The sequence below is a fragment of the Ranitomeya imitator genome, chromosome 9 (genome assembly GCF_032444005.1).
Source record: "Ranitomeya imitator isolate aRanImi1 chromosome 9, aRanImi1.pri, whole genome shotgun sequence".
NCBI classification, from domain to species: Eukaryota; Metazoa; Chordata; class Amphibia; order Anura; family Dendrobatidae; genus Ranitomeya; species Ranitomeya imitator.
This window is the reverse complement of record NC_091290.1, coordinates 150,765,685-150,790,744: the sequence shown is the minus strand read 5'-3', so window position 1 is coordinate 150,790,744 and position 25,060 is coordinate 150,765,685. Positions and strand designations below refer to the sequence as shown.

The 25,060-nt window shown below is 50.5% G+C and overlaps 1 protein-coding gene across 3 annotated transcripts; it reads right to left on the bottom strand.

The window, feature by feature from the left end:
* Positions 1 to 866: 866 nt before the first annotated feature.
* Positions 867 to 25,031, bottom strand: FBXO31 (F-box protein 31). 3 transcript variants are annotated; one of them, XM_069739415.1, is made up of 10 exons: positions 24,688 to 25,031; positions 15,138 to 15,209; positions 14,749 to 14,835; positions 5,101 to 5,177; positions 4,481 to 4,648; positions 4,206 to 4,280; positions 3,979 to 4,088; positions 3,119 to 3,272; positions 2,587 to 2,942; positions 867 to 2,082 (listed from the first exon to the last, which is right to left on the bottom strand). In XM_069739415.1, exons 1-10 carry the CDS (start codon positions 24,980 to 24,982, stop codon positions 1,860 to 1,862), a joined length of 1,617 nt encoding a protein of 538 aa, XP_069595516.1. In that variant the 5' UTR covers positions 24,983 to 25,031; the 3' UTR covers positions 867 to 1,859. The 3 variants fall into 3 exon arrangements, with proteins under 3 accessions (XP_069595516.1, XP_069595515.1, XP_069595517.1); XM_069739414.1 differs by lacking the exon at positions 14,749 to 14,835 and having other exon boundaries at positions 24,688 to 25,024; XM_069739416.1 differs by lacking the exons at positions 14,749 to 14,835; positions 24,688 to 25,031 and having other exon boundaries at positions 868 to 2,082; positions 4,481 to 4,644; positions 15,138 to 15,179.
* Between the last annotated feature and the right edge of the window lie 29 nt (positions 25,032 to 25,060).

Below are 25,060 nucleotides of genomic sequence, written 5' to 3'. Positions count from 1 at the left end.
TGTCACCGCTGATCTCTGGTGATGGATAGGAGACATTCTCAGTGATGTCACCGCTGATCTCTAGTGATGGATAGGAGGTATTCTCAGTGATGTCACCGCTGATCTCTGGTGATGGATAGGAGACATTCTCAGTGATGTCACCTCTGATCTCTGGTGATGGATAGGAGACATTCTCAGTGATGTCACCGCTGATCTCTAGTGATAGATAGGAGGTATTCTCAGTGATGTCACCTCTGATCTCTGGTGATGGACAGGAGACATTCTCAGTGATGTCACCTCTGATCTGTGGTGATGGATAGGAGGCATTCTCAGTGATGTCACCTCTGATCTCTGGTGATGGATAGGAGGCATTCTCAGTGATGTCACTGCTGATCTCTGGTGATGGATAGGAGGCATTCTCAGTGATGTCACCGCTGATCTCTGGTGATGGATAGGAGGCATTCTCAGTGATGTCACCGCTGATCTCTGGTGATGGATAGGAGGCATTCTCAGTGATGTCACCTCTGATCTCTGGTGATGGATAGGAGGCATTCTCAGTGATGTCACCTCTGATCTCTGGTGATGGATAGGAGGCATTCTCAGTGATGTCACTGCTGATCTCTGGTGATGGATAGGAGACATTCTCAGTGATGTCACCGCTGATCTCTAGTGATGGATAGGAGACATTCTCAGTGATGTCACCGCTGATCTCTGGTGATGGATAGGAGGCATTCTCAGTGATGTCACCTCTGATCTCTGGTGATGGATAGGAGGCATTCTCAGTGAGGTCACCGCTGATCTCTGGTGATGGTTAGTAGGCATTCTCAGTGATGGCGCCGCTGATCCCTGGTGATATATTTGGTTGTGAGCCATTAACAATTCATTTATGAAGATTTTCAAACACACAAGTTTAATTACAATCAAATGAAAACCTGTACAATGGGGGGCATTTGTTACAATGTGGCAGGAGACAGCAGCGTTATTAACTTTGTAAACAGAAAAAACATAAATAAGATACGATCGCTGGGCGACGTCTGCACGGATCTGACGCCTCCCACATTCGCATTCTCAGTGGTTTTGCAGATGATCTCGTACAATCAGCTGAAACCAAACACTAAAAACACAACGAGGGGAAAAAAAAAAGTGTAATGAAACCGGCTGCCTGACATGATACATAGAAGAGTCAGCCGAGCAAATTCCCCGCTCCTCTGCGCTGCTGTTGCTCCTTCGCTCACGGACCTATACGGTGAAATTGCTTTGTTCTGGCATCTAATAATCCAGAAATCCTGATATTCTGCCTCTTATTTGCAGGAAAGCTGCGTAGAAAATGCCGCTCTCCTTAATATAAAGCTTCGGCAGAGCAGCATTTTAAGCCTTTTATTTTCGCCCCGTCATTGTGAACACATTAAAGCTCTATTTTCGGCTTTCGCTGGCGGCAGAAATACAGACCGTGGTTATAGCTGCAGTGCCATCTTGTGGCGATAAATGTTATTACAAGCAGCAGCCCTAACGCAGGGTATACGGGACACGAGTATACGGGTGTTCTCCAACCTGGTCCACATAATCCGTTTTTTTTTTTTTTTTTCCTCCACGTCTTGGAAGCAGAGTTGCATTTTCCTGCTATAGACAGGTGTAGAAAAATAAGGGCTGGTTACTCTGCCCTGATAGTCCCCAGATACGGCCGGCGCCCCCCGTATTTATACATTATTACATAGGTTAGGCGGGTTATATACATTACACAAGGTTTCCTCCTTAAAAGCATCACTTCATAATTCACAGTTGTCTTATGGTAACTTTGCAATGTGCTGCAGGGCCCGTGGCACACGAGGGGTAACAGCGTACATGCGCCGTGTCCCCGGGATGGGGGGGCCGCGGACCCTCTAGGTTGTCCATAGTTGCATAGCTTTCAGCATTTCTTCGAAGGCCTCTAGTGATGGCGGCTGCGAGTTCTGAAATCTGTCCCTCATCCGACTGTACAAACTGAACGACCGCAGCTCCAGCCAGATAAAGCCAAAGCGATCGTCGTCAAAGAGGATGAAGAGGCCGGGGGTCCGCTCCGGGCTGCTGAACCCATGGCCGGCGATCAGACCCGTCCCAAAGAAACTGAAAAAAAAATACAATAATTATTATTATTAAACATCGTCTTTCCTAGTCAAACACAAGGTTTGTTTGTTTTCTTACAGCTGGGAGTTTGTTACAGTTTCATCCAGGTGAAATAATCGTTTGTTGATACATTGTGACAATCGGAGAGCGATGGATGCTGCGACCTGTTGCAGCGCACAGAGGATTCTCTGCAGCGGACCCTCAGCTCTATTAGGTCTGTACTTTTTTTTTTTTTTTTTACTGCTTGCTGTCAGTGAATGGAAACAATATTAATGATTCTGTCCAGAGGTGGACGGGAAAACTGGAGGTTTCTTACAATTGTATCAGGTCTGCACGGTCGCTGCACAGAACTCTGATGGTCTGTTACAATGTATCAGTCGGGAGTTCCATGCTGGAACGATTAGGTCTGTAAAGGATTTCAGCCTCAATCTTTTAACGACAGCAAGCAGAGATGCTGAACATGGCGATATAAGACGAGCTCCTGCTCCCCTGCACTCTCCTTACCACATCTTGCAGCTTCGGGGGTAATCTTCATTCCTTGCCAACACCTCCTCTGGCAGAGCGAAGGCCTGCTGCTCGGGGGGCTGCACGTCGCCCTGCACGTCCACCTGTCTGTCCTTGGGTTTCGGGGGAGGCGACTCTTCTTGCATCGGCTCCTCTCCCTGGACGCCCGCCGCCGCCGCTGCCTCCTCCTCGTCGCTGCCCGCCAGACGCTGCGCTCTGTTGATTTGCTCATGGATGTCCATGATGAGCCGCGACAACTCCTCAATATTCCGTAAATGTTCCAGGACTGGGAGCCGCACCGGCCGCGTGAGGTCGATTTCAAGCGTGGGCTGCCCGGCGGGAACATTGGGGTCTCCCTACAACCAAGAGCCGAGAAATGACACAACGTCCGTTTCCCCTCCTCCCCTACCAAACTCCATGGAGCCCCCTAAAGGGACGGCCCCATAACGGTACACAGAAAGACACCCAATGATAGCCCCTTCTACTCTAGTCACATCCAAAGCTGCAGTCACAACTCCCCATAAACACTCACTGTGATTTTTGTGGCTTTGGCAAGCGTCCCATGGAAGCTGAGCATGACGATCTCCAGGCCGTGGCTCCCATAGGTGCCCTTAAAGAATCCGGGCCTCAGCAGGTCATCGGGCCGGTTCGGGGGGTGGTAGATGCGCCGGTAGGTAAGGCAGTTGCTGCAGACAAAGATTAGTGGTTACATGATGTACATATGTGTGGCGATATCCCAGCCCACGGGGTCTGCATTGGCCGTGTCCTCCTCGGGGTCCATCTCAGCCAGGAGAATGCGGGGCCATGTGGCCATCTCCCCCGGAGTCTGTGGGAGCGCAGTGTGACAGTATGCTCCCGAGGTCTGCAGGAGATGTGTGACAGTATGCTCCTGGGGTCTGCAGGAGATGTGTGGCCATCTTCACCCGGGGTCTGCAGGTACTGTGTGACCGTATGCTCTCCAGGGTCTGCAGGGGCTGTGTGGCCGTCTTCCCCCGGGGTCTGCAGGGGCTGTGTGGCCATCTTTCCCCGGGGTCTGCAGGGGCAGTGTGACAGTATGCTCCCGAGGTCTGCAGGAGATGTGTGACAGTATGCTCCTGGGGTCTGCAGGAGATGTGTGGCCATCTTCACCCGGGGTCTGCAGGTACTGTGTGACCGTATGCTCTCCAGGGTCTGCAGGGGCTGTGTGGCCGTCTTCCCCCGGGGTCTGCAGGGGCTGTGTGGCCATCTTTCCCCGGGGTCTGCAGGGGCAGTGTGACCGTATGCTCCCCGGAGTCTGCAGTGTGACCATATGCTCCCCGGGGTTTGCAGGGGCAGTGTGGCTGTCTTTCCCCGGGGTCTGCAGGGGCAGTGTGGCCGTCTTCCCCAGGGTTGTGCCCCCCGTCCCGCACGTACTCATACTGGCAGATGTAGATGAACTTCATGAGGATCAGCTCCTGCATGTGCTCGTGGAAGATGTCGTCCAGCGTCCGGCCCAGGTCATCTCGCAGCCACGTCCGGAATTCCTGCATGCAGAGCAGAGCGCTTCGTTACAAGACACGGCGGCGGTGGTGATGGCGGCGGCACCATTGGACGCGGCGGCACCACTGAACGCGGCGGCACCATTGGACGCGGCCCCCTACCTCCTGCCGCCCTCCGGACATTCGGTGGTAGTCCGTCTGCAGACATTTGGTGCAGAATTCGTTTTTCTTGTCCATCTGTGAGGACGACACAAAACACGTCATAGTTTAAAGGGATATCTGTAACGCTTAAAGGGGTGTGTCATTGCTATATGATCAGGGGGATTCCAATCGCTGGGACCCCCATTAACCCGAGAAGGAAAGAACTGCAGCGCTGACGTCTGGGGGTCCGACTTCCCCGCGTGCTGTGTCCGTGTGCAGTGTCATGGCCGGCTCACCTGGATCTGCCCGCTGTGGGGCCCCTTGGGCCCGTACATGCACTCCACCGTGGCCGCCTTCTTCTCCATCAGGTGGATCCGGAACACGGGCTTCAGCCTCATGGGCTCGTCCACGTGCGGGTCGTGAGGGGGGAGATACATCCAGCCGATGATGAAGAAGCCGTCTACCTGCAGCAAAGAGACGCGACATGTGGACGGACTCGGGGGCCGCTCTCTGGGGGCCACAGGCAGCCATCAGAGCCTCCATGCAACTTCTCCAGTCACAACCAGAGCTGCACGCAGACATGGGAGAGCGTCACGTTCCCTTTTCCCGCAGCCCAATGCCGCGTCTAGAGTTGGAGTTCTGACTGCAGCTCCAGATGTGACTGGAGGATAATACAAAACTCTAGCGTGAACCGATCCTCACTATGGGGGTCTCATCTGTAGATTTAGACAGTAATCGCAGTTCTTCTATTACTTCTCCACTCGCATCGAGAGCTGCATTCAAAATGCTTCTGGATCCAGAACCTCCACTAAAAGGGTCACCGTCATCTCAGCTCTCTGGTACCTAGGAGGCGGCAGAACTGTGAATGCAGCTCTAGATGTGACTAGAGGAGAAGACGTGACGATCCAGGACTCACCACCACATTAAGTAGTCCTCCATACGGGCCGAGGTCGGGCTGCCAGAGACCCAAGATGTCCCGGTACTGGTGCAGCACTACATGGGGAGACAGGAAGCAGAGGAAGAATTACTGCGAATATCGAGCCCAGGCCACAAAAGAACAGGAAAAACCGGAACATCAAACTAGAAATAACGTGAAAAACTCTCAGAGACCGGGGGAGGCCGGAGCTTGTGGGACAGTGAAGCGGGTGCTGCCCCCAATGGCGATAATAGATCACTGCACAAAACATGTACTACAGTAACAGCTCGACCGAACAGCAGCGCCCCCTAGAGGAAAATCACCATAAAACCGCCCTAATAATTGGAATAAGCAAGGAAGGGAAATCCTGGGAGCAGGAAGGACGGACGTCACGAAATCCACAGTGATCGCCAGCAAGCAAGGGGTTAAATTACTCCAGTCCTGATATTACGCTCCAATAACATATGGTGTAATGTCTGGGGGTTATATCAGTACTGGAGCGTTATAAGGGGCTGATATCAGTCACATATAATGTAATGTCTGGGGTTATATCAGTACTGGAGCGTTATAAGAGGGGCTGATATCAGTCACATATAATGTAATGTCTGGAGGTTATATCAGTACTGGAGTGTTATAAGAGGGGCTGATATCAGTCACATATAATGTAATGTCTGGGGTTATATCAGTACTGGAGTGTTATAAGAGGGGCTGATATCAGTCACATATAATGTAATGTCTGGAGGTTATATCAGTACTGGAGTGTTATAAGAGGGGCTGATATCAGTCACATATAATGTAATGTCTGGGGGTTATATCAGCACTGGAGCGTTATAAGGGGGGCTGATATCAGTCACATATAATGTAATGTCTGGAGGTTATATCAGTACTGGAGTGTTATAAGAGGGGCTGATATCAGTCACATATAATGTAATGTCTGGGGTTATATCAGTACTGGAGTGTTATAAGAGGGGCTGATATCAGTCACATATAATGTAATGTCTGGGGTTATATCAGTACTGGAGCGTTATAAGAGGGGCTGATATCAGTCACATATGGTGTAATGTCTGGGGTTATATCAGTACTGGAGTGTTATAAGAGGGGCTGATATCAGTCACATATGATGTAATGTCTGGGGTTATATCAGTACTGGAGTGTTATAAGAGGGGCTGATATCAGTCACATATAATGTAATGTCTGGGGTTATATCAGTACTGGAGCGTTATAAGAGGGGCTGATATCAGTCACATATGGTGTAATGTCTGGGGGTTATATCAGTACTGGAGCATTATAAGAGGGGCTGATATCAGTCACATATAATGTAATGTCTGGGGTTATATCAGTACTGGAGTGTTATAAGAGGGGCTGATATCAGTCACATATAATGTAATGTCTGGAGGTTATATCAGTACTGGAGCGTTATAAGAGGGGCTGATATCAGTCACATATAGTGTAATGTCTGGAGATTATATCAGTACTGGAGCGTTATAAGAGGGGCTGATATCAGTCACATATGGTGTAATGTCTGGGGTTATATCAGTACTGGAGCGTTATAAGAGGGGCTGATATCAGTCACATATGTAATGTCTGGAGGTTATATCAGTACTGGAGCGTTATAAGAGGGGCTGATATCAGTCACATATGGTGTAATGTCTGGGGGTTATATCAGTACTGGAGCGTTATAAGAGGGGCTGATATCAGTCACATATGATGTAATGTCTGGAGGTTATATCAGTACTGGAGCGTTATAAGAGGGGCTGATATCAGTCACATGGTGTAATGTCTGGGGTTATATCAGTACTGGAGCGTTATAAGAGGGGCTGATATCGGTCACATATGGTGTAATGTCTGGGGGTTATATCAGTACTGGAGCGTTATAAGAGGGGCTGATATCAGTCACATATGATGTAATGTCTGGAGGTTATATCAGTACTGGAGCATTATAAGAGGGGCTGATATCAGTCACATATGATGTAATGTCTGGAGGTTATATCAGTACTGGAGCGTTATAAGAGGGGCTGATATCAGTCACATGGTGTAATGTCTGGGGTTATATCAGTACTGGAGCGTTATAAGAGGGGCTGATATAAGTCACATATGGTGTAATGTCTGGAGGTTATATCAGTACTGGAGCGTTATAAGAGGCTGATATCAGTCACATATGGTGTAATGTCTGGGGTTATATCAGTACTGGAGTGTTATAAGAGGGGCTGATATCAGTCACATATGATGTAATGTCTGGAGGTTATATCAGTACTGGAGCGTTATAAGAGGGGCTGATATCAGTCACATATAGTGTAATGTCTGGAGATTATATCAGTACTGGAGCGTTATAAGAGGGGCTGATATCAGTCACATGGTGTAATGTCTGGGGTTATATCAGTACTGGAGTGTTATAAGAGGGGCTGATATCAGTCACATATGATGTAATGTCTGGAGGTTATATCAGTACTGGAGCGTTATAAGAGGGGCTGATATCAGTCACATATAGTGTAATGTCTGGGGGTTATATCAGTACTGGAGCGTTATAAGAGGGGCTGATATCAGTCACATATAGTGTAATGTCTGGGGGTTATATCAGTACTGGAGCATTATAAGAGGGGCTGATATAAGTCACATATGATGTAATGTCTGGGGTTATATCAGTACTGGAGCGTTATAAGAGGGGCTGATATCAGTCACATATAGTGTAATGTCTGGGGGTTATATCAGTACTGGAGCATTATAAGAGGGGCTGATATCAGTCACATATGATGTAATGTCTGGGGTTATATCAGTACTGGAGCGTTATAAGAGGGGCTGATATCAGTCACATATAATGTAATGTCTGGGGTTATATCAGTACTGGAGCGTTATATCAGTACTGGAGCATTATAAGAGGGGCTGATATCAGTCACATATGGTGTAATGTCTGGGGGTTATATCAGTACTGGAGCGTTATAAGAGGGGCTGAGATCAGTCACATATGGTGTAATGTCTGGGGGTTATATCAGTACTGGAGCGTTATAAGAGGGGCTGATATCAGTCACATATAATGTAATGTCTGGAGGTTATATCAGTACTGGAGCGTTATAAGAGGGGCTGATATCAGTCACCTATGGTGTAATGTCTGGGGGATATATCAGTACTGGAGCGTTATAAGAGAGGCTGATATCGGTCACATATGGTGTAGTGTCTGGGGTTACATCAGTACCGGAGCGTTATAAGAGGCTGATATCGGTCACATATGGTGTAATGTCTGGGGGCTATATCAGTACTGGAGCGTTATAAGAGGGGCTGATATCAGTCACATATGGTGTAATGTCTGGGGTTATATCAGTACTGGAGCGTTATAAGAGGCTGATATCAGTCACATATGGTGTAATGTCTGGGGTTATATCGGTACCGGAGCGTTATAAGAGGGGCTGATATCAGTCACATATGGTGTAATGTCTGGGGGTTATATCAGTACTGGAGCGTTATAAGGGGCTGATATCAGTCACATATAATGTAATGTCTGGGGTTATATCAGTACTGGAGCGTTATAAGGGGCTGATATCAGTCACATATGGTGTAATGTCTGGGGTTATATCAGTACTGGAGCGTTATAAGAGGGGCTGATATCAGTCACATATAATGTAATGTCTGGGGGTTATATCAGTACTGGAGCGTTATAAGAGGGGCTGATATCAGTCACATATGGTGTAATGTCTGGAGGTTATATCAGTACTGGAGCGTTATAAGAGGGGCTGATATCAGTCACATATGGTGTAATGTCTGGAGGTTATATCAGTACTGGAGCGTTATAAGAGGGGCTGATATCGGTCACATATGGTGTAGTGTCTGGGGTTATATCAGTACTGGAGGGTTATAAGAGGGGCTGATATCAATCACATATAGTGTAATGTCTGGGGGTTATATCAGTACTGGAGCGTTATAAGAGGGGCTGATATCAGTCACATATGGTGTAATGTCTGGGGGTTATATCGGTACTGGAGCGTTATAAGAGGGGCTGATATCAGTCACATATAATGTAATGTTTGGGGTTATATCAGTACTGGAGCGTTATAAGAGGGGCTGATATCAGTCACATATGGTGTAATGTCTGGGGGTTATATCAGTACTGGAGCGTTATAAGAGAGGCTGATATCGGTCACATATGGTGTAGTGTCTGGGGTTACATCAGTACCGGAGCGTTATAAGAGGGGCTGATATCAGTCACATATGGTGTAATGTCTGGGGGTTATATCAGTACTGGAGCGTTATAAGGGGCTGATATCAGTCACATATAGTGTAATGTCTGGGGGTTATATCAGTACTGGAGCGTTATAAGAGGGGCTGATATCAGTCACATATAATGTAATGTCTGGGGTTATATCAGTACTGGAGCGTTATAAGGGGCTGATATCAGTCACATATGGTGTAATGTCTGGGGTTATATCAGTACTGGAGCGTTATAAGGGGCTGATATCAGTCACATATGGTGTAATGTCTGGGGTTATATCAGTACTGGAGCGTTATAAGAGGCTGATATCAGTCACATATGATGTAATGTCTGGGGTTATATCAGTACCGGAGCGTTATAAGAGGGGCTGATATCAGTCACATATGATGTAATGTCTGGAGGTTATATCAGTACTGGAGCGTTATAAGAGGGGCTGATATCAGTCACATATGGTGTAATGTCTGGGGGTTATATCAGTACTGGAGCGTTATAAGGGGGGCTGTTATCAGTCACATATAATGAAATGTTTGGGGTTATATCAGTACTGGAGCGTTATAAGAGGGGCTGATATCGGTCACATATGGTGTAGTGTCTGGGGTTATATCAGTACTGGAGCGTTATAAGAGGGGCTGATATCAGTCACATATAGTGTAATGTCTGGGGGTTATATCAGTACTGGAGCGTTATAAGAGGGGCTGATATCAGTCACATATGGTGTAATGTCTGGAGGTTATATCAGTACTGGAGCATTATAAGAGGGGCTGATATCAGTCACACATGGTGTAATGTCTGGGGGTTATATCAGTACTGGAGCGTTATAAGAGGGGCTGATATCAGTCACATATAATGAAATGTTTGGGGTTATATCAGTACTGGAGCGTTATAAGAGGGGCTGATATCAGTCACATATGGTGTAATGTCTGGGGGTTATATCGGTACCGGAGCGTTATAAGAGGGGCTGATATCAGTCACATATGGTGTAATGTCTGGGGGTTATATCAGTACTGGAGCGTTATAAGAGGGGCTGATATCAGTCACATATGGTGTAATGTCTGGGGGTTATATCGGTACTGGAGCGTTATAAGAGGGGCTGATATCAGTCACATATAATGAAATGTTTGGGGTTATATCAGTACTGGAGCGTTATAAGAGGGGCTGATATCAGTCACATATGGTGTAATGTCTGGGGGTTATATCGGTACCGGAGCGTTATAAGAGGGGCTGATATCAGTCACATATGGTGTAATGTCTGGGGGTTATATCAGTACTGGAGCGTTATAAGAGGGGCTGATATCAGTCACATATGGTGTAATGTCTGGGGGTTATATCGGTACTGGAGCGTTATAAGAGGGGCTGATATCAGTCACATATAATGTAATGTCTGGGGGTTATATCAGTACTGGAGCGTTATAAGAGGGGCTGATATCGGTCACATATGGTGTAGTGTCTGGGGTTATATCAGTACTGGAGCGTTATAAGAGGGGCTGATATCAGTCACATATAGTGTAATGTCTGGGGGTTATATCAGTACTGGAGCGTTATAAGAGGGGCTGATATCAGTCACATATGATGTAATGTCTGGAGGTTATATCAGTACTGGAGCATTATAAGAGGGGCTGATATCAGTCACATATGATGTAATGTCTGGGGGTTATATCAGTACTGGAGCGTTATAAGAGGGGCTGATATCAGTCACATATGGTGTAATGTCTGGGGGTTATATCGGTACTGGAGCGTTATAAGAGGGGCTGATATCAGTCACATATAATGAAATGTTTGGGGTTATATCAGTACTGGAGCGTTATAAGAGGGGCTGATATCAGTCACATATGGTGTAATGTCTGGGGGTTATATCGGTACCGGAGCGTTATAAGAGGGGCTGATATCAGTCACATATGGTGTAATGTCTGGGGGTTATATCAGTACTGGAGCGTTATAAGAGGGGCTGATATCAGTCACATATGGTGTAATGTCTGGGGGTTATATCGGTACTGGAGCGTTATAAGAGGGGCTGATATCAGTCACATATAATGAAATGTTTGGGGTTATATCAGTACTGGAGCGTTATAAGAGGGGCTGATATCAGTCACATATGGTGTAATGTCTGGAGGTTATATCAGTGCTGGAGCGTTATAAGAGGGGCTGATATCAGTCACATATGATGTAATGTCTGGAGGTTATATCAGTGCTGGAGCGTTATAAGAGGGGCTGATATCAGTCACATATGATGTAATGTCTGGAGGTTATATCAGTACTGGAGCGTTATAAGAGGGGCTGATATCAGTCACATATAATGTAATGTCTGGGGGTTATATCAGTACTGGAGCGTTATAAGAGGGGCTGATATCAGTCACATATGGTGTAATGTCTGGGGTTATATCGGTACCGGAGCGTTATAAGAGGGGCTGATATCAGTCACATATGGTGTAATGTCTGGGGGTTATATCAGTACTGGAGCGTTATAAGGGGCTGATATCAGTCACATATGGTGTAATGTCTGGGGGTTATATCGGTACCGGAGCGTTATAAGAGGCTGATATCAGTCACATATGGTGTAATGTCTGGGGGTTATATCAGTACTGGAGCGTTATAAGGGGGGCTGATATCAGTCACATATGATGTAATGTCTGGGGGTTATATCAGTACTGGAGCGTTATAAGAGGGGCTGATATCAGTCACATATGGTGTAATGTCTGGAGGTTATATCAGTGCTGGAGCGTTATAAGAGGGGCTGATATCAGTCACATATGATGTAATGTCTGGAGGTTATATCAGTACTGGAGCGTTATAAGAGGGACTGATATCAGTCACATATGGTGTAATGTCTGGGGGTTATATCAGTACTGGAGCGTTATATGAGGGGCTGATATCAGTCACATATGGTGTAATGTCTGGGGGTTATATCAGTACTGGAGCGTTATAAGGGGGGCTGTTATCAGTCACATATGGTGTAATGTCTGGGGTTATATCAGTACTGGAGCGTTATAAGAGGGGCTGATATCAGTCACATATGGTGTAATGTCTGGGGGTTATATCAGTACTGGAGCGTTATAAGGGGGGCTGTTATCAGTCACATATGGTGTAATGTCTGGGGTTATATCAGTACTGGAGCGTTATAAGAGGGGCTGATATCAGTCACATATGGTGTAATGTCTGGGGTTATATCAGTACTGGAGCGTTATAAGAGGGGCTGATATCACTCACATATGGTGTAATGTCTGGGGTTATATCAGTACTGGAGCGTTATAAGAGGCTGATATCAGTCACATATGGTGTAATGTCTGGGGGTTATATCAGTACTGGAGCGTTATATGAGGGGCTGATATCAGTCACATATAGTGTAATGTCTGGGGTTATATCAGTACTGGAGCGTTATAAGAGGGGCTGATATCAGTCACATATGGTGTAATGTCTGGAGGTTATATCAGTACTGGAGCGTTATAAGAGGGACTGATATCAGTCACATATGGTGTAATGTCTGGGGGTTATATCAGTACTGGAGCGTTATATGAGGGGCTGATATCAGTCACATATGGTGTAATGTCTGGGGGTTATATCAGTACTGGAGCGTTATAAGAGGCTGATATCAGTCACATATGGTGTAATGTCTGGGGGATATATCAGTACTGGAGCGTTATAAGAGGGGCTGATATCAGTCACATATGGTGTAATGTCTGGAGGTTATATCAGTACTGGAGCGTTATAAGAGGGACTGATATCAGTCACATATGGTGTAATGTCTGGGGGTTATATCAGTACTGGAGCGTTATATGAGGGGCTGATATCAGTCACATATGGTGTAATGTCTGGGGGTTATATCAGTACTGGAGCGTTATAAGGGGGGCTGTTATCAGTCACATATGGTGTAATGTCTGGGGTTATATCAGTACTGGAGCGTTATAAGAGGGGCTGATATCAGTCACATATGGTGTAATGTCTGGGGGTTATATCAGTACTGGAGCGTTATAAGGGGGGCTGTTATCAGTCACATATGGTGTAATGTCTGGGGTTATATCAGTACTGGAGCGTTATAAGAGGGGCTGATATCAGTCACATATGGTGTAATGTCTGGGGTTATATCAGTACTGGAGCGTTATAAGAGGGGCTGATATCAGTCACATATGGTGTAATGTCTGGGGTTATATCAGTACTGGAGCGTTATAAGAGGGGCTGATATCACTCACATATGGTGTAATGTCTGGGGTTATATCAGTACTGGAGCGTTATAAGAGGCTGATATCAGTCACATATGGTGTAATGTCTGGGGGTTATATCAGTACTGGAGCGTTATATGAGGGGCTGATATCAGTCACATATAGTGTAATGTCTGGGGTTATATCAGTACTGGAGCGTTATAAGAGGGGCTGATATCAGTCACATATAGTGTAATGTCTGGGGGTTATATCAGTACTGGAGCGTTATAAGGGGGGCTGATATCAGTCACATATGGTGTAATGTCTGGGGTTATATCGGTACCGGAGCGTTATAAGAGGCTGATGCCGAAGACATTTGTTACGCGCCCCCTCCATATAAAGCTCCTTATGTTACTGCCCCTTTATCTCCAGCCGCCGTCCCTCCATTATCACTTCCAGGTCTCGGATGTCATCGTCTCCAAATAATAAAAAATGGACAATTGTAAAATCTTTGCCCCCGAGTGACACAAATGACGGCAATGCAGAAAGTGCGACATCGGACGGAGAAGAGTGGATCCCTAATAATACGGGGGCACGTAGCGCCTCAGGGGGCCAATCACAGGCTGGATACAGTGCAGAGGGTGGGATACAAGGGGGCTCTCCACCCAAATGTGCATATACAGACAGTAAGAGGTGACGGGGGTGACATCCGGCCCCCACTATTGCGCTGACGCCAGCAATGCGATTGTTACAATCTATCTCTAGAATCCAGAATTTTATTAAAGGGGCGCTGCTACACATAAAGTGACGGTGGGCCGCTAGGACATGCTTTACGCATCGTGGGGTCGTAATACGGGGACCCCCATGGGGACGGAGACTGAGGGGTTACATAGGGGTCTGGTGGGGGATCAGCCCTTGCTGTCTTCCCACCCTACAATATCCTCCGGCACCGTCCCGCTCACAGCTGGAGATCTGTCACAATTGTATCCAGACTGGACAACACGAGATACATTGTAACAAACCCGCAGCTGACAGCAAGCGGAGGTAGTGAGGAAATGATTCTAAGGGGTCAGAGGTGAAATATAAAGGCAGAAAAGCAAACAGATGCCCCCCGAGATCACCTACAGGGGCACTCCACCATGACTGTTCTGCACTGTGGGGGTCCCAGAGTCTGATGGCGGAGGACCCCTCTAGGTCAGGTTGTCATGCATTCTGGCAGGACCCTCCGTGAAGCCCCCCGGCATGCAGCCTTAGTCGCTGGGGTCACAGCACACTGCAGACGTGTAAGAAGCGGCCCCCCATGCAGATACCTACGGCGGGTATACACATCCTGGTAGTTCATGTGCTCATAGTCGGGGAGGATTCTCATAAAACGCCCGGATTTCACCCTCGGATTAATACCTGACACAGTAAGACACAGCGGGTTAGGGGGGCCGGAGGCGAAAGTCTGCACACCCCGAGCGCCCCTCACTACAGGAGGAAAGAACCAGGGGGATTGTGCCACAAACCTTGCTACAATGTATCACTGAGGCCTTAAAGGGGCACTGCACCCAAAAAGGAACCCCCTAGTCACATTCTTCATATCGAGCCCCCGTTATCCCTAATCCTGCAGGGGGGGCGTCTGATAAAACTATCAATGGCCTGTTGCCTGCGGGGTCCCCGGGGGGCTCAGTGGGTGTTTGCACAGCGGGGCGGACACTCACGTTTCACGTAAACTTCTTGGCAGGAGACGCCGGTGACTTCCAGTTTCCGTAAGTTTTCATGGACGCCGTATTCTGGGGAGAGAAAGAACATGATCAGTAACAAGCGATGGAGAGGCGTCTCTAGTCACATCCAAAGCTGCAGTCACAACCAGCCCGTCCTCTGCACTCCCTCCCACAGTGCTCTGCTCTCCGGGAGCTAGTAGTATGAATGCAGCTCTGGAGGTGACTGGAGGAAAGGAAGGGAAGGACAGCAGAGGAATGACACAAGCGGGAACCAGAGCGACACTGGGGTAAGAGACACAGAAGGATGAAGACCCCCAGAGTTATATGGAGACATCAACCCCGGCAGCCGCAGCGCAGAGTATTTATAGCATGGGATTATACCAATGTTATATCCATGGAAGGATCAGTCAGAGCTGGCAGCGAAACGCAGCCCCCCGAGATCCTGCGCTAATCCCCAATTATTCACGGGGACTTAAGAGAACGGCAGCTATGAAAGTGACATGTGCGCCAACGACATCACAGGAGCCGAGGAAAAGTAATCATGTGAGCGCTGCTCCGGGTGTAACTGAGGATGAGTAATGTACGTACACAGTGACTGCACCAGCAGAATAGTGAGTGCAGCTCTGGAGTATAATACAGGATGTAACTCAGGATCAGTAATGTAATGTATGTACACAGTGACTGCACCAGCAGAATAGTGAGTGCAGCTCTGGGGTATAATACAGGATGTAACTCAGGATCAGTAATGTAATGTATGTACACAGTGACTGCACCAGCAGAATAGTGAGTGCAGCTCTGCAGTATAATACAGGATGTAACTCAGGATCAGTAATGTAATGTATGTACACAGTGACTGCACCAGCAGAATAGTGAGCGCAGCTCTGGAGTATAATACAGGATGGAACTCAGGATCAGTAATGTAATGTATGTACACAGTGACTGCACCAGCAGAATAGTGAGTGCAGCTCTGGAGTATAATACAGGATGTAACTCAGGATCAGTAATGTAATGTATGTACACAGTGACTGCACCAGCAGAATAGTGAGTGCAGCTCTGGGGTATAATACAGGATGTAACTCAGGATCAGTAATGTAATGTATGTACACAGTGACTGCACCAGCAGAATAGTGAGTGCAGCTCTGCAGTATAATACAGGATGTAACTCAGGATCAGTAATGTAATGTATGTACACAGTGACTGCACCAGCAGAATAGTGAGCGCAGCTCTGGAGTATAATACAGGATGGAACTCAGGATCAGTAATGTAATGTATGTACACAGTGACTGCACCAGCAGAATAGTGAGTGCAGCTCTGGAGTATAATACAGGCTGTAACTCAGGATCAGTAATGTAATGTATGTACACAGTGACTGCACCAGCAGAATAGTGAGTGCAGCTCTGGAGTATAATACAGGATGTAACTCAGGATCAGTAATGTATGTACACAGTGACTGCACCAGCAGAATAGTGAGTGCAGCTCTGGGGTATAATACAGGATGTAACTCAGGATCAGTAATGTAATGTATGTACACAGTGACTGCACCAGCAGAATAGCGAGTGCAGCACTGGGGTATAATACAGGATGTAACTCAGGATCAGTAATGTATGTACACAGTGACTGCACCAGCAGAATAGTGAGTGCAGCTCTGGGGTATAATACAGGATGGAACTCAGGATCAGTAATGTATGTACACAGTGACTGCACCAGCAGAATAGCGAGTGCAGCTCTGGGGTATAATACAGGATGTAACTCAGGATCAGTAATGCAATGTATGTACACAGTGACTGCACCAGCAGAATAGTGAGTGCAGCTCTGGGGTATAATACAGGATGTAACTCAGGATCAGTAATGTATGTACACAGTGACTGCACCAGCAGAATAGCGAGTGCAGCACTGGGGTATAATACAGGATGTAACTCAGGATCAGTAATGTATGTACACAGTGACTGCACCAGCAGAATAGCGAGTGCAGCTCTGGGGTATAATACAGGATGTAACTCAGGATCAGTAATGCAATGTATGTACACAGTGACTGCACCAGCAGAATAGTGAGTGCAGCTCTGGGGTATAATACAGGATGTAACTCAGGATCAGTAATGTATGTACACAGTGACTCCACCAGCAGAATAGTGAGTGCAGCTCTGGGTATAATACAGGATGTAACTCAGGATCAGTAATGTAATGTATGTACACAGTGACTGCACCAGCAGAATAGTGAGTGCAGCTCTGGGGTATAATACAGGATGTAACTCAGGATCAGTAATGTAATGTATGTACACAGTGACTCCACCAGCAGAATAGTGAGTGCAGCTCTGGGGTATAATACAGGATGTAACTCAGGATCAGTAATGTAATGTATGTACACAGTGACTGCACCAGCAGAATAGTGAGCACAGCTCTGGGGTATAATACAGGATGTAACTCAGGATCAGTAATGTAATGTATGTACACAGTGACTGCACCAGCAGAATAGTGAGTGCAGCTCTGGGGTATAATACAGGATGTAACTCAGGATCAGTAATGTAATGTATGTACACAGTGACTGCACCAGCAGAATAGTGAGTGCAGCTCTGGAGTATAGTACAGGATCAGTAATGTAATGTATGTACACGGTGACTGCACCAGCAGAATAGTGAGTGCAGCTCTGGAGTATAGTACAGGATCAGTAATGTAATGTATGTACACGGTGACTGTTGTGTGTGGATTATAACCTCTGCGCTGTCACATGATGTCACCATGGCCCCAGGGCAGGCACATGTACAGGGGCCCCTCTCCTGCAGTGTTATCAGTTGAACTCACACATGTTAGAGGGTCAGTACAGGATGATTGTACGGATTAAGTACATGCGCTTGCTGCAGCCAATCATTTACAGACACCTCCCCACCTATCTCTGACTGTCAATCATATGAAACAACACATGAGACGCTGGATCTGACTGATTACCGGCCATGAAGCCCCGAGAGGCAGCACTCGGTCTGAGCCGCCATTCTGTGCTGACACATCAGGCACCGGATTTGGGGCTGAAAGTCTATAAATCACAAACCAGGAGATTTAAGGAAACTTTCAAAAAGATCCAGATAATCTCTCTCTCCCCGATGCAGGGATCCCGGGGTAATCTCCCTCTCCCCGGTGCACAGATCCTGGAGTAATCTCCCTCTCCCCGATGCACAGATCCTGGGGTAATCTCCCTCTCCCCGGTGCACAGATCCTGGGGTAATCTCTCTCTCCCCGATGCACAGATCCCGGGATAATCTCCCTCTTCCCAGTGCACAGATCCCGAGGTAATCTCCCTCTCCCCAGTGCACAGATCCCGAGGTAATCTCCCTCTCCCCAGTGCACAGATCCTAGGGTAATCTCCCTCTCCCCGGATCCCGGTGTAATCTCCCTCTCCCCGGATCCCGGTGTAATCTCCCTCTCCCTGGATCTCGGTGTAATCTCCCAGGTGCACAGATCCCGGGGTAATCTCCCTCTTCCCAATGCACAGATCCCGGGGTAATCTCCCTCTCCCCGATGCACAGATCCTGGGGTAATCTCCCTCTCCCCAGTGCACAGATCCCGGGGTAATCTCCCTATTCCCGATGCACAGATCCCGGTGTAATCTCCCTCTTCCCGGATCCCGCTGTAATCTCCCTCTCCCCGGATCCCGGTGTAATCTCCCTCTCCCCGGATCCCGGGGTAATCTCCCTCTCCCCAGTGCACAGATCCCAGGGTAATCTCCCTCTTCCTGATGCACAGATCCTGGGGTAATCTCCCTCTCCCCAGTGCACAGATCCTGGGGTAATCTCCCTCTTCCCGGTGCAGAGATCCCGGGGTAATCTCCCTCTCCCCAGTGCACAGATCCCGGGGTAATCTCCCTCTTCCCGATGCACAGATCCCGGGGTAATCTCCCTCTCCCCGGTGCACAGATCCTGGGGTAATCTCCCTCTCCCCGGTGCACAGATCCTGGGGTAATCTCCCTCTCCCCGGTGCACAGATCCTGGGGTAATCTCTCTCTCCCCGATGCACAGATCCCGGGATAATCTCCCTCTTCCCAGTGCACAGATCCCGGGGTAATCTCCCTCTCCCCGGTGCACAGATCCTGGAGTAATCTCCCTCTCCCCGATGCACAGATCCTGGGGTAATCTCCCTCTCCCCGGTGCACAGATCCTGGGGTAATCTCCCTCTCCCCAGTGCACAGATCCCGAGGCAATCTCCCTCTCCCCAGTGCACAGATCCTAGGGTAATCTCCCTCTCCCCGGATCCCGGTGTAATCTCCCTCTCCCCAGATCCCGGTGTAATCTCCCTCTCCCTGGATCTCGGTGTAATCTCCCAGGTGCACAGATCCCGGGGTAATCTCCCTCTTCCCAATGCACAGATCCCGGGGTAATCTCCCTCTCCCCGATGCACAGATCCTGGGGTAATCTCCCTCTCCCCAGTGCACAGATCCCGGGGTAATCTCCCTATTCCCGATGCACAGATCCCGGTGTAATCTCCCTCTTCCCGGATCCCGGTGTAATCTCCCTCTCCCCGGATCCCGGGGTAATCTCCCTCTCCCCGGATCCCGGGGTAATCTCCCTCTCCCCGATGCAGAGATCCCGGGGTAATCTCCCTCTCCCCAGTGCACAGATCCCAGGGTAATCTCCCTCTTCCTGATGCACAGATCCTGGGGTAATCTCCCTCTCCCCAGTGCACAGATCCTGGGGTAATCTCCCTCTTCCCGGTTCAGAGATCCCGGGGTAATCTCCCTCTCCCCAGTGCACAGATCCCGGGGTAATCTCCCTCTTCCCGATGCACAGATCCCGGGGTAATCTCCCTCTCACCGCTGTACAGATCCTAGGGTAATCTCCCTCTCCCCAATGCACAGATCCTGGGGTAATCTCCCTCTCCATGGTGCACAGATCCCGATGTAATCTCCCTCTCCCCGGTGCACAGATCCCGGTGTAATCTCCCTCTCCCCAGTGCACAGATCCCGGGGTAAGCTCCCTCTTCCCGATGCAGAGATCCCGGGGTAATCTCCCTCTCCCCAGTGCACAGATCCCGGGGTAATCTCCCTCTTCCTGGTGCACAGATCCCGGGGTAATCTCCCTCTCCCCAGTGAACAGATCCCGGGGTAATCTCCCTCTTCCCGATGCAGAGATCCCGGGGTAATCTCCCTCTCCCCAGTGCACAGATCCCGGGGTAATCTCCCTCTCCCCAGTGCACAGATCCCGGGGTAATCTCCCTCTTCCTGATGCACAGATCCCGGGGTAATCTCCCTCTCCCCAGTGCATAGATCCCGGGGTAATCTCCCTCTTTCCGATGCAGAGATCCCGGGGTAATCTCCCTCTCCCCAGTGCACAGATCCCGAGGTAATCTCCCTCTCCCCAGTGCACAGATCCCGGGGTAATCTCCCTCTTCCCGATGCACAGATCCCGGGGTAATCTCCCTCTCCCCGGTACACAGATCCTGGGGTAATCTCCCTCTCACCGGTGCACAGATCCTGGGGTAATCTCCCTCTCCCCGATGCACAGATCCTGGGGTAATCTCCCTCTCCATGGTGCACAGATCCCGGTGTAATCTCCCTCTCCCCGGTGCACAGATCCTAGGGTAATCTCCCTCTCCCCAGTGCACAGATCCCGGTGTAATCTCCCTCTCCCTGATACACAGATCCCGGGGTAATCTCCCCCTCCCCAGTGCACAGATCCCGGGGTAATCTCCCTCTTCCCAATGCACAGATCCCGGGGTAATCTCCCTCTCCCCAGTGCACAGATCCTGGGGTAATCTCCCTCTCCCCAGTGCACAGATCCCGGGGTAATCTCCCTCTCCACAGTGCACAGATCCCGGGGTAATCTCCCTCTCCCCAGTGCACAGATTCTAGGGTAATCTCCCTCTTCCCGCATCCCGGTGTAATCTCCCTCTCCCCAGATCCCGGTGTAATCTCCCTCTCCCTGGATCTCAGTGTAATCTCCCGGGTGCACAGATCCCGGGGTAATCTCCCTCTTCCCAATGCACAGATCCCGGGGTAATCTCCCTCTCCCCGATGCACAGATCCCAGGGTAATCTCCCTTTTCCCAGTGCACAGATCCCGGTGCAATCTCCCTCTCCCTGATGCACAGATCCCGGGGTAATCTCCCTCTCCCCAGTGCACAGATCCCGGGGTAATCTCCCTCTTCCCAATGCACAGATCCCGGGGTAATCTCCCTCTCCCCAGTGCACAGATCCTGGGGTAATCTCCCTCTCCCCAGTGCACAGATCCCGGGGTAATCTCCCTCTCCACAGTGCACAGATCCCGGGGTAATCTCCCTCTCCCCAGTGCACAGATTCTAGGGTAATCTCCCTCTTCCCGCATCCCGGTGTAATCTCCCTCTCCCCAGATCCCGGTGTAATCTCCCTCTCCCTGGATCTCAGTGTAATCTCCCGGGTGCACAGATCCCGGGGTAATCTCCCTCTTCCCAATGCACAGATCCCGGGGTAATCTCCCTCTCCCCGATGCACAGATCCCAGGGTAATCTCCCTTTTCCCAGTGCACAGATCCCGGTGCAATCTCCCTCTCCCTGATGCACAGATCCCGGGGTAATCTCCCTCTCCCCAGTGCACAGATCCCGGGGTAATCTCCCTCTTCCCAATGCACAGATCCCGGGGTAATCTCCCTCTCCCCAGTGCACAGATCCTGGGGTAATCTCCCTCTCCCCAGTGCACAGATCCCGGGGTAATCTCCCTCTCCACAGTGCACAGATCCCGGGGTAATCTCCCTCTCCCCAGTGCACAGATTCTAGGGTAATCTCCCTCTTCCCGGATCCCGGTGTAATCTCCCTCTCCCCAGATCCCGGTGTAATCTCCCTCTCCCTGGATCTCAGTGTAATCTCCCGGGTGCACAGATCCCGGGGTAATCTCCCTCTTCCCAATGCACAGATCCCGGGGTAATCTCCCTCTCCCCGATGCACAGATCCCAGGGTAATCTCCCTCTTCCCGGTGCAGAGATCCCGGGGTAATCTCCCTCTCCCCAGTGCACAGATCCCGGGGTAATCTCCCTCTTCCCGATGCACAGATCCCGGGGTAATCTCCCTCTCACCGCTGTACAGATCCTAGGGTAATCTCCCTCTCCCCAATGCACAGATCCTGGGGTAATCTCCCTCTCCATGGTGCACAGATCCCGATGTAATCTCCCTCTCCCCGATGCACAGATCCCGGTGTAATCTCCCTCTCCCCAGTGCACAGATCCCGGGGTAAGCTCCCTCTTCCCGATGCAGAGATCCCGGGGTAATCTCCCTCTCCCCAGTGCACAGATCCCGGGGTAATCTCCCTCTTCCTGGTGCACAGATCCCGGGGTAATCTCCCTCTCCCCAGTGAACAGATCCCGGGGTAATCTCCCTCTTCCCGATGCAGAGATCCCGGGGTAATCTCCCTCTCCCCAGTGCACAGATCCCGGGGTAATCTCCCTCTCCCCAGTGCACAGATCCCGGGGTAATCTCCCTCTTCCTGATGCACAGATCCCGGGGTAATCTCCCTCTCCCCAGTGCATAGATCCCGGGGTAATCTCCCTCTTTCCGATGCAGAGATCCCGGGGTAATCTCCCTCTCCCCAGTGCACAGATCCCGAGGTAATCTCCCTCTCCCCAGTGCACAGATCCCGGGGTAATCTCCCTCTTCCCGATGCACAGATCCCGGGGTAATCTCCCTCTCCCCGGTACACAGATCCTGGGGTAATCTCCCTCTCACCGGTGCACAGATCCTGGGGTAATCTCCCTCTCCCCGATGCACAGATCCTGGGGTAATCTCCCTCTCCATGGTGCACAGATCCCGGTGTAATCTCCCTCTCCCCGGTGCACAGATCCTAGGGTAATCTCCCTCTCCCCAGTGCACAGATCCCGGTGTAATCTCCCTCTCCCTGATACACAGATCCCGGGGTAATCTCCCTCTCCCCAGTGCACAGATCCCGGGGTAATCTCCCTCTTCCCAATGCACAGATCCCGGGGTAATCTCCCTCTCCCCAGTGCACAGATCCTGGGGTAATCTCCCTCTCCCCAGTGCACAGATCCCGGGGTAATCTCCCTCTCCACAGTGCACAGATCCCGGGGTAATCTCCCTCTCCCCAGTGCACAGATTCTAGGGTAATCTCCCTCTTCCCGCATCCCGGTGTAATCTCCCTCTCCCCAGATCCCGGTGTAATCTCCCTCTCCCTGGATCTCAGTGTAATCTCCCGGGTGCACAGATCCCGGGGTAATCTCCCTCTTCCCAATGCACAGATCCCGGGGTAATCTCCCTCTCCCCGATGCACAGATCCCAGGGTAATCTCCCTTTTCCCAGTGCACAGATCCCGGTGCAATCTCCCTCTCCCTGATGCACAGATCCCGGGGTAATCTCCCTCTCCCCAGTGCACAGATCCCGGGGTAATCTCCCTCTTCCCAATGCACAGATCCCGGGGTAATCTCCCTCTCCCCAGTGCACAGATCCTGGGGTAATCTCCCTCTCCCCAGTGCACAGATCCCGGGGTAATCTCCCTCTCCACAGTGCACAGATCCCGGGGTAATCTCCCTCTCCCCAGTGCACAGATTCTAGGGTAATCTCCCTCTTCCCGGATCCCGGTGTAATCTCCCTCTCCCTGGATCTCAGTGTAATCTCCCGGGTGCACAGATCCCGGGGTAATCTCCCTCTTCCCAATGCACAGATCCCGGGGTAATCTCCCTCTCCCCGATGCACAGATCCCAGGGTAATCTCCCTTTTCCCAGTGCACAGATCCCGGTGCAATCTCCCTCTCCCTGATGCACAGATCCCGGGGTAATCTCCCTCTCCCCAGTGCACAGATCCCGGGGTAATCTCCCTCTTCCCAATGCACAGATCCCGGGGTAATCTCCCTATCCCCAGTGCACAGATCCTGGGGTAATCTCCCTCTCCCCAGTGCACAGATCCCGGGGTAATCTCCCTCTCCCCAGTGCACAGATTCTAGGGTAATCTCCCTCTTCCCGGATCCCGGTGTAATCTCCCTCTCCCCAGATCCCGGTGTAATCTCCCTCTCCCTGGATCTCAGTGTAATCTCCCGGGTGCACAGATCCCGGGGTAATCTCCCTCTTCCCAATGCACAGATCCCGGGGTAATCTCCCTCTCCCCAGTGCACAGATCCCGAGGTAAGCTCCCTCTCCCCAGTGCACAGATCCTAGGGTAATCTCCCTCTCCCCGGATCCCGGTGTAATCTCCCTCTCCCCGGATCCTGGTGTAATCTCCCTTTACCTGGATCTCGGTGTAATCTCCCGGGTGCACAGATCCCGGGGTAATCTCCCTCTCCCCGATGCACAGATCCCGGGGTAATCTCCCTCTCCCCAGTGCACAGATCCCGGGGTAATCTCCCTCTCCCCAAATCCCGGGGTAATCTCCCTCTTTCTGATGCAGGGATCCCGGGGTAATCTCCCCAGTGCACAGATCCCGGGGTAATCTCCCTCTCCCCAGTGCACAGATCCCGGGGTAATCTCCCTCTCCCAGATCCCGGGGTAATCTCCCTCTCCCTCGGTGGCTCCGCCCTCCCCGGGATTCCCCGCCCCCTCGGTGGCTCCGCCCTCCCCGGGTCCCCGCCCCTCCCGGTGCCCGGGCCTCACCCTGCCTGCAGCGTCTCCTCCAGATGGTGTCGGTGCTGAGGATCTGGCGGAACTTGCGGCACACCAGGGCGAGCGGCGGCAGCTCGGTGCCGGGCAGGCAAGAGAAGATCTCCACCAGGATCTCCGGAGGCAGCTGCAGCAAAGTGCGGGGTCCCCGGGGCGCCGGCTGCACCTCCACCCGCAGCACCTCCGCCGCCTCCCCGTCCTCCGTCTCGCTGCCTCCTTCTCCCGGCTGCTGCCTCTGCCGACATCCCCTGGAGTGTACGACCCCGCAGAAGCGGGCACACACCGCCATCCCGGGAGCACTGACAGCCGGGCCGCCCACTCCAGGCCTGGACACGCCCACACCCAACGTAAACACGCCCACACCCAA

Coding starts and splice junctions, on each gene's coding strand:
- FBXO31 (XM_069739415.1), bottom strand. CDS start 24,982: ATGGCGGTGTGTGCCCGCTTCTGCGGGGTCGTACACTCCAGGGGATGT. Junction 14,836..15,137: donor CCAAGAAGTTTACGTGAAAC/GTGAGTGTCCGC, acceptor TTACTGTGTCAG/GTATTAATCCGAGGGTGAAA. Junction 4,281..4,480: donor CCCACAGCGGGCAGATCCAG/GTGAGCCGGCCA, acceptor TCGTCCTCACAG/ATGGACAAGAAAAACGAATT.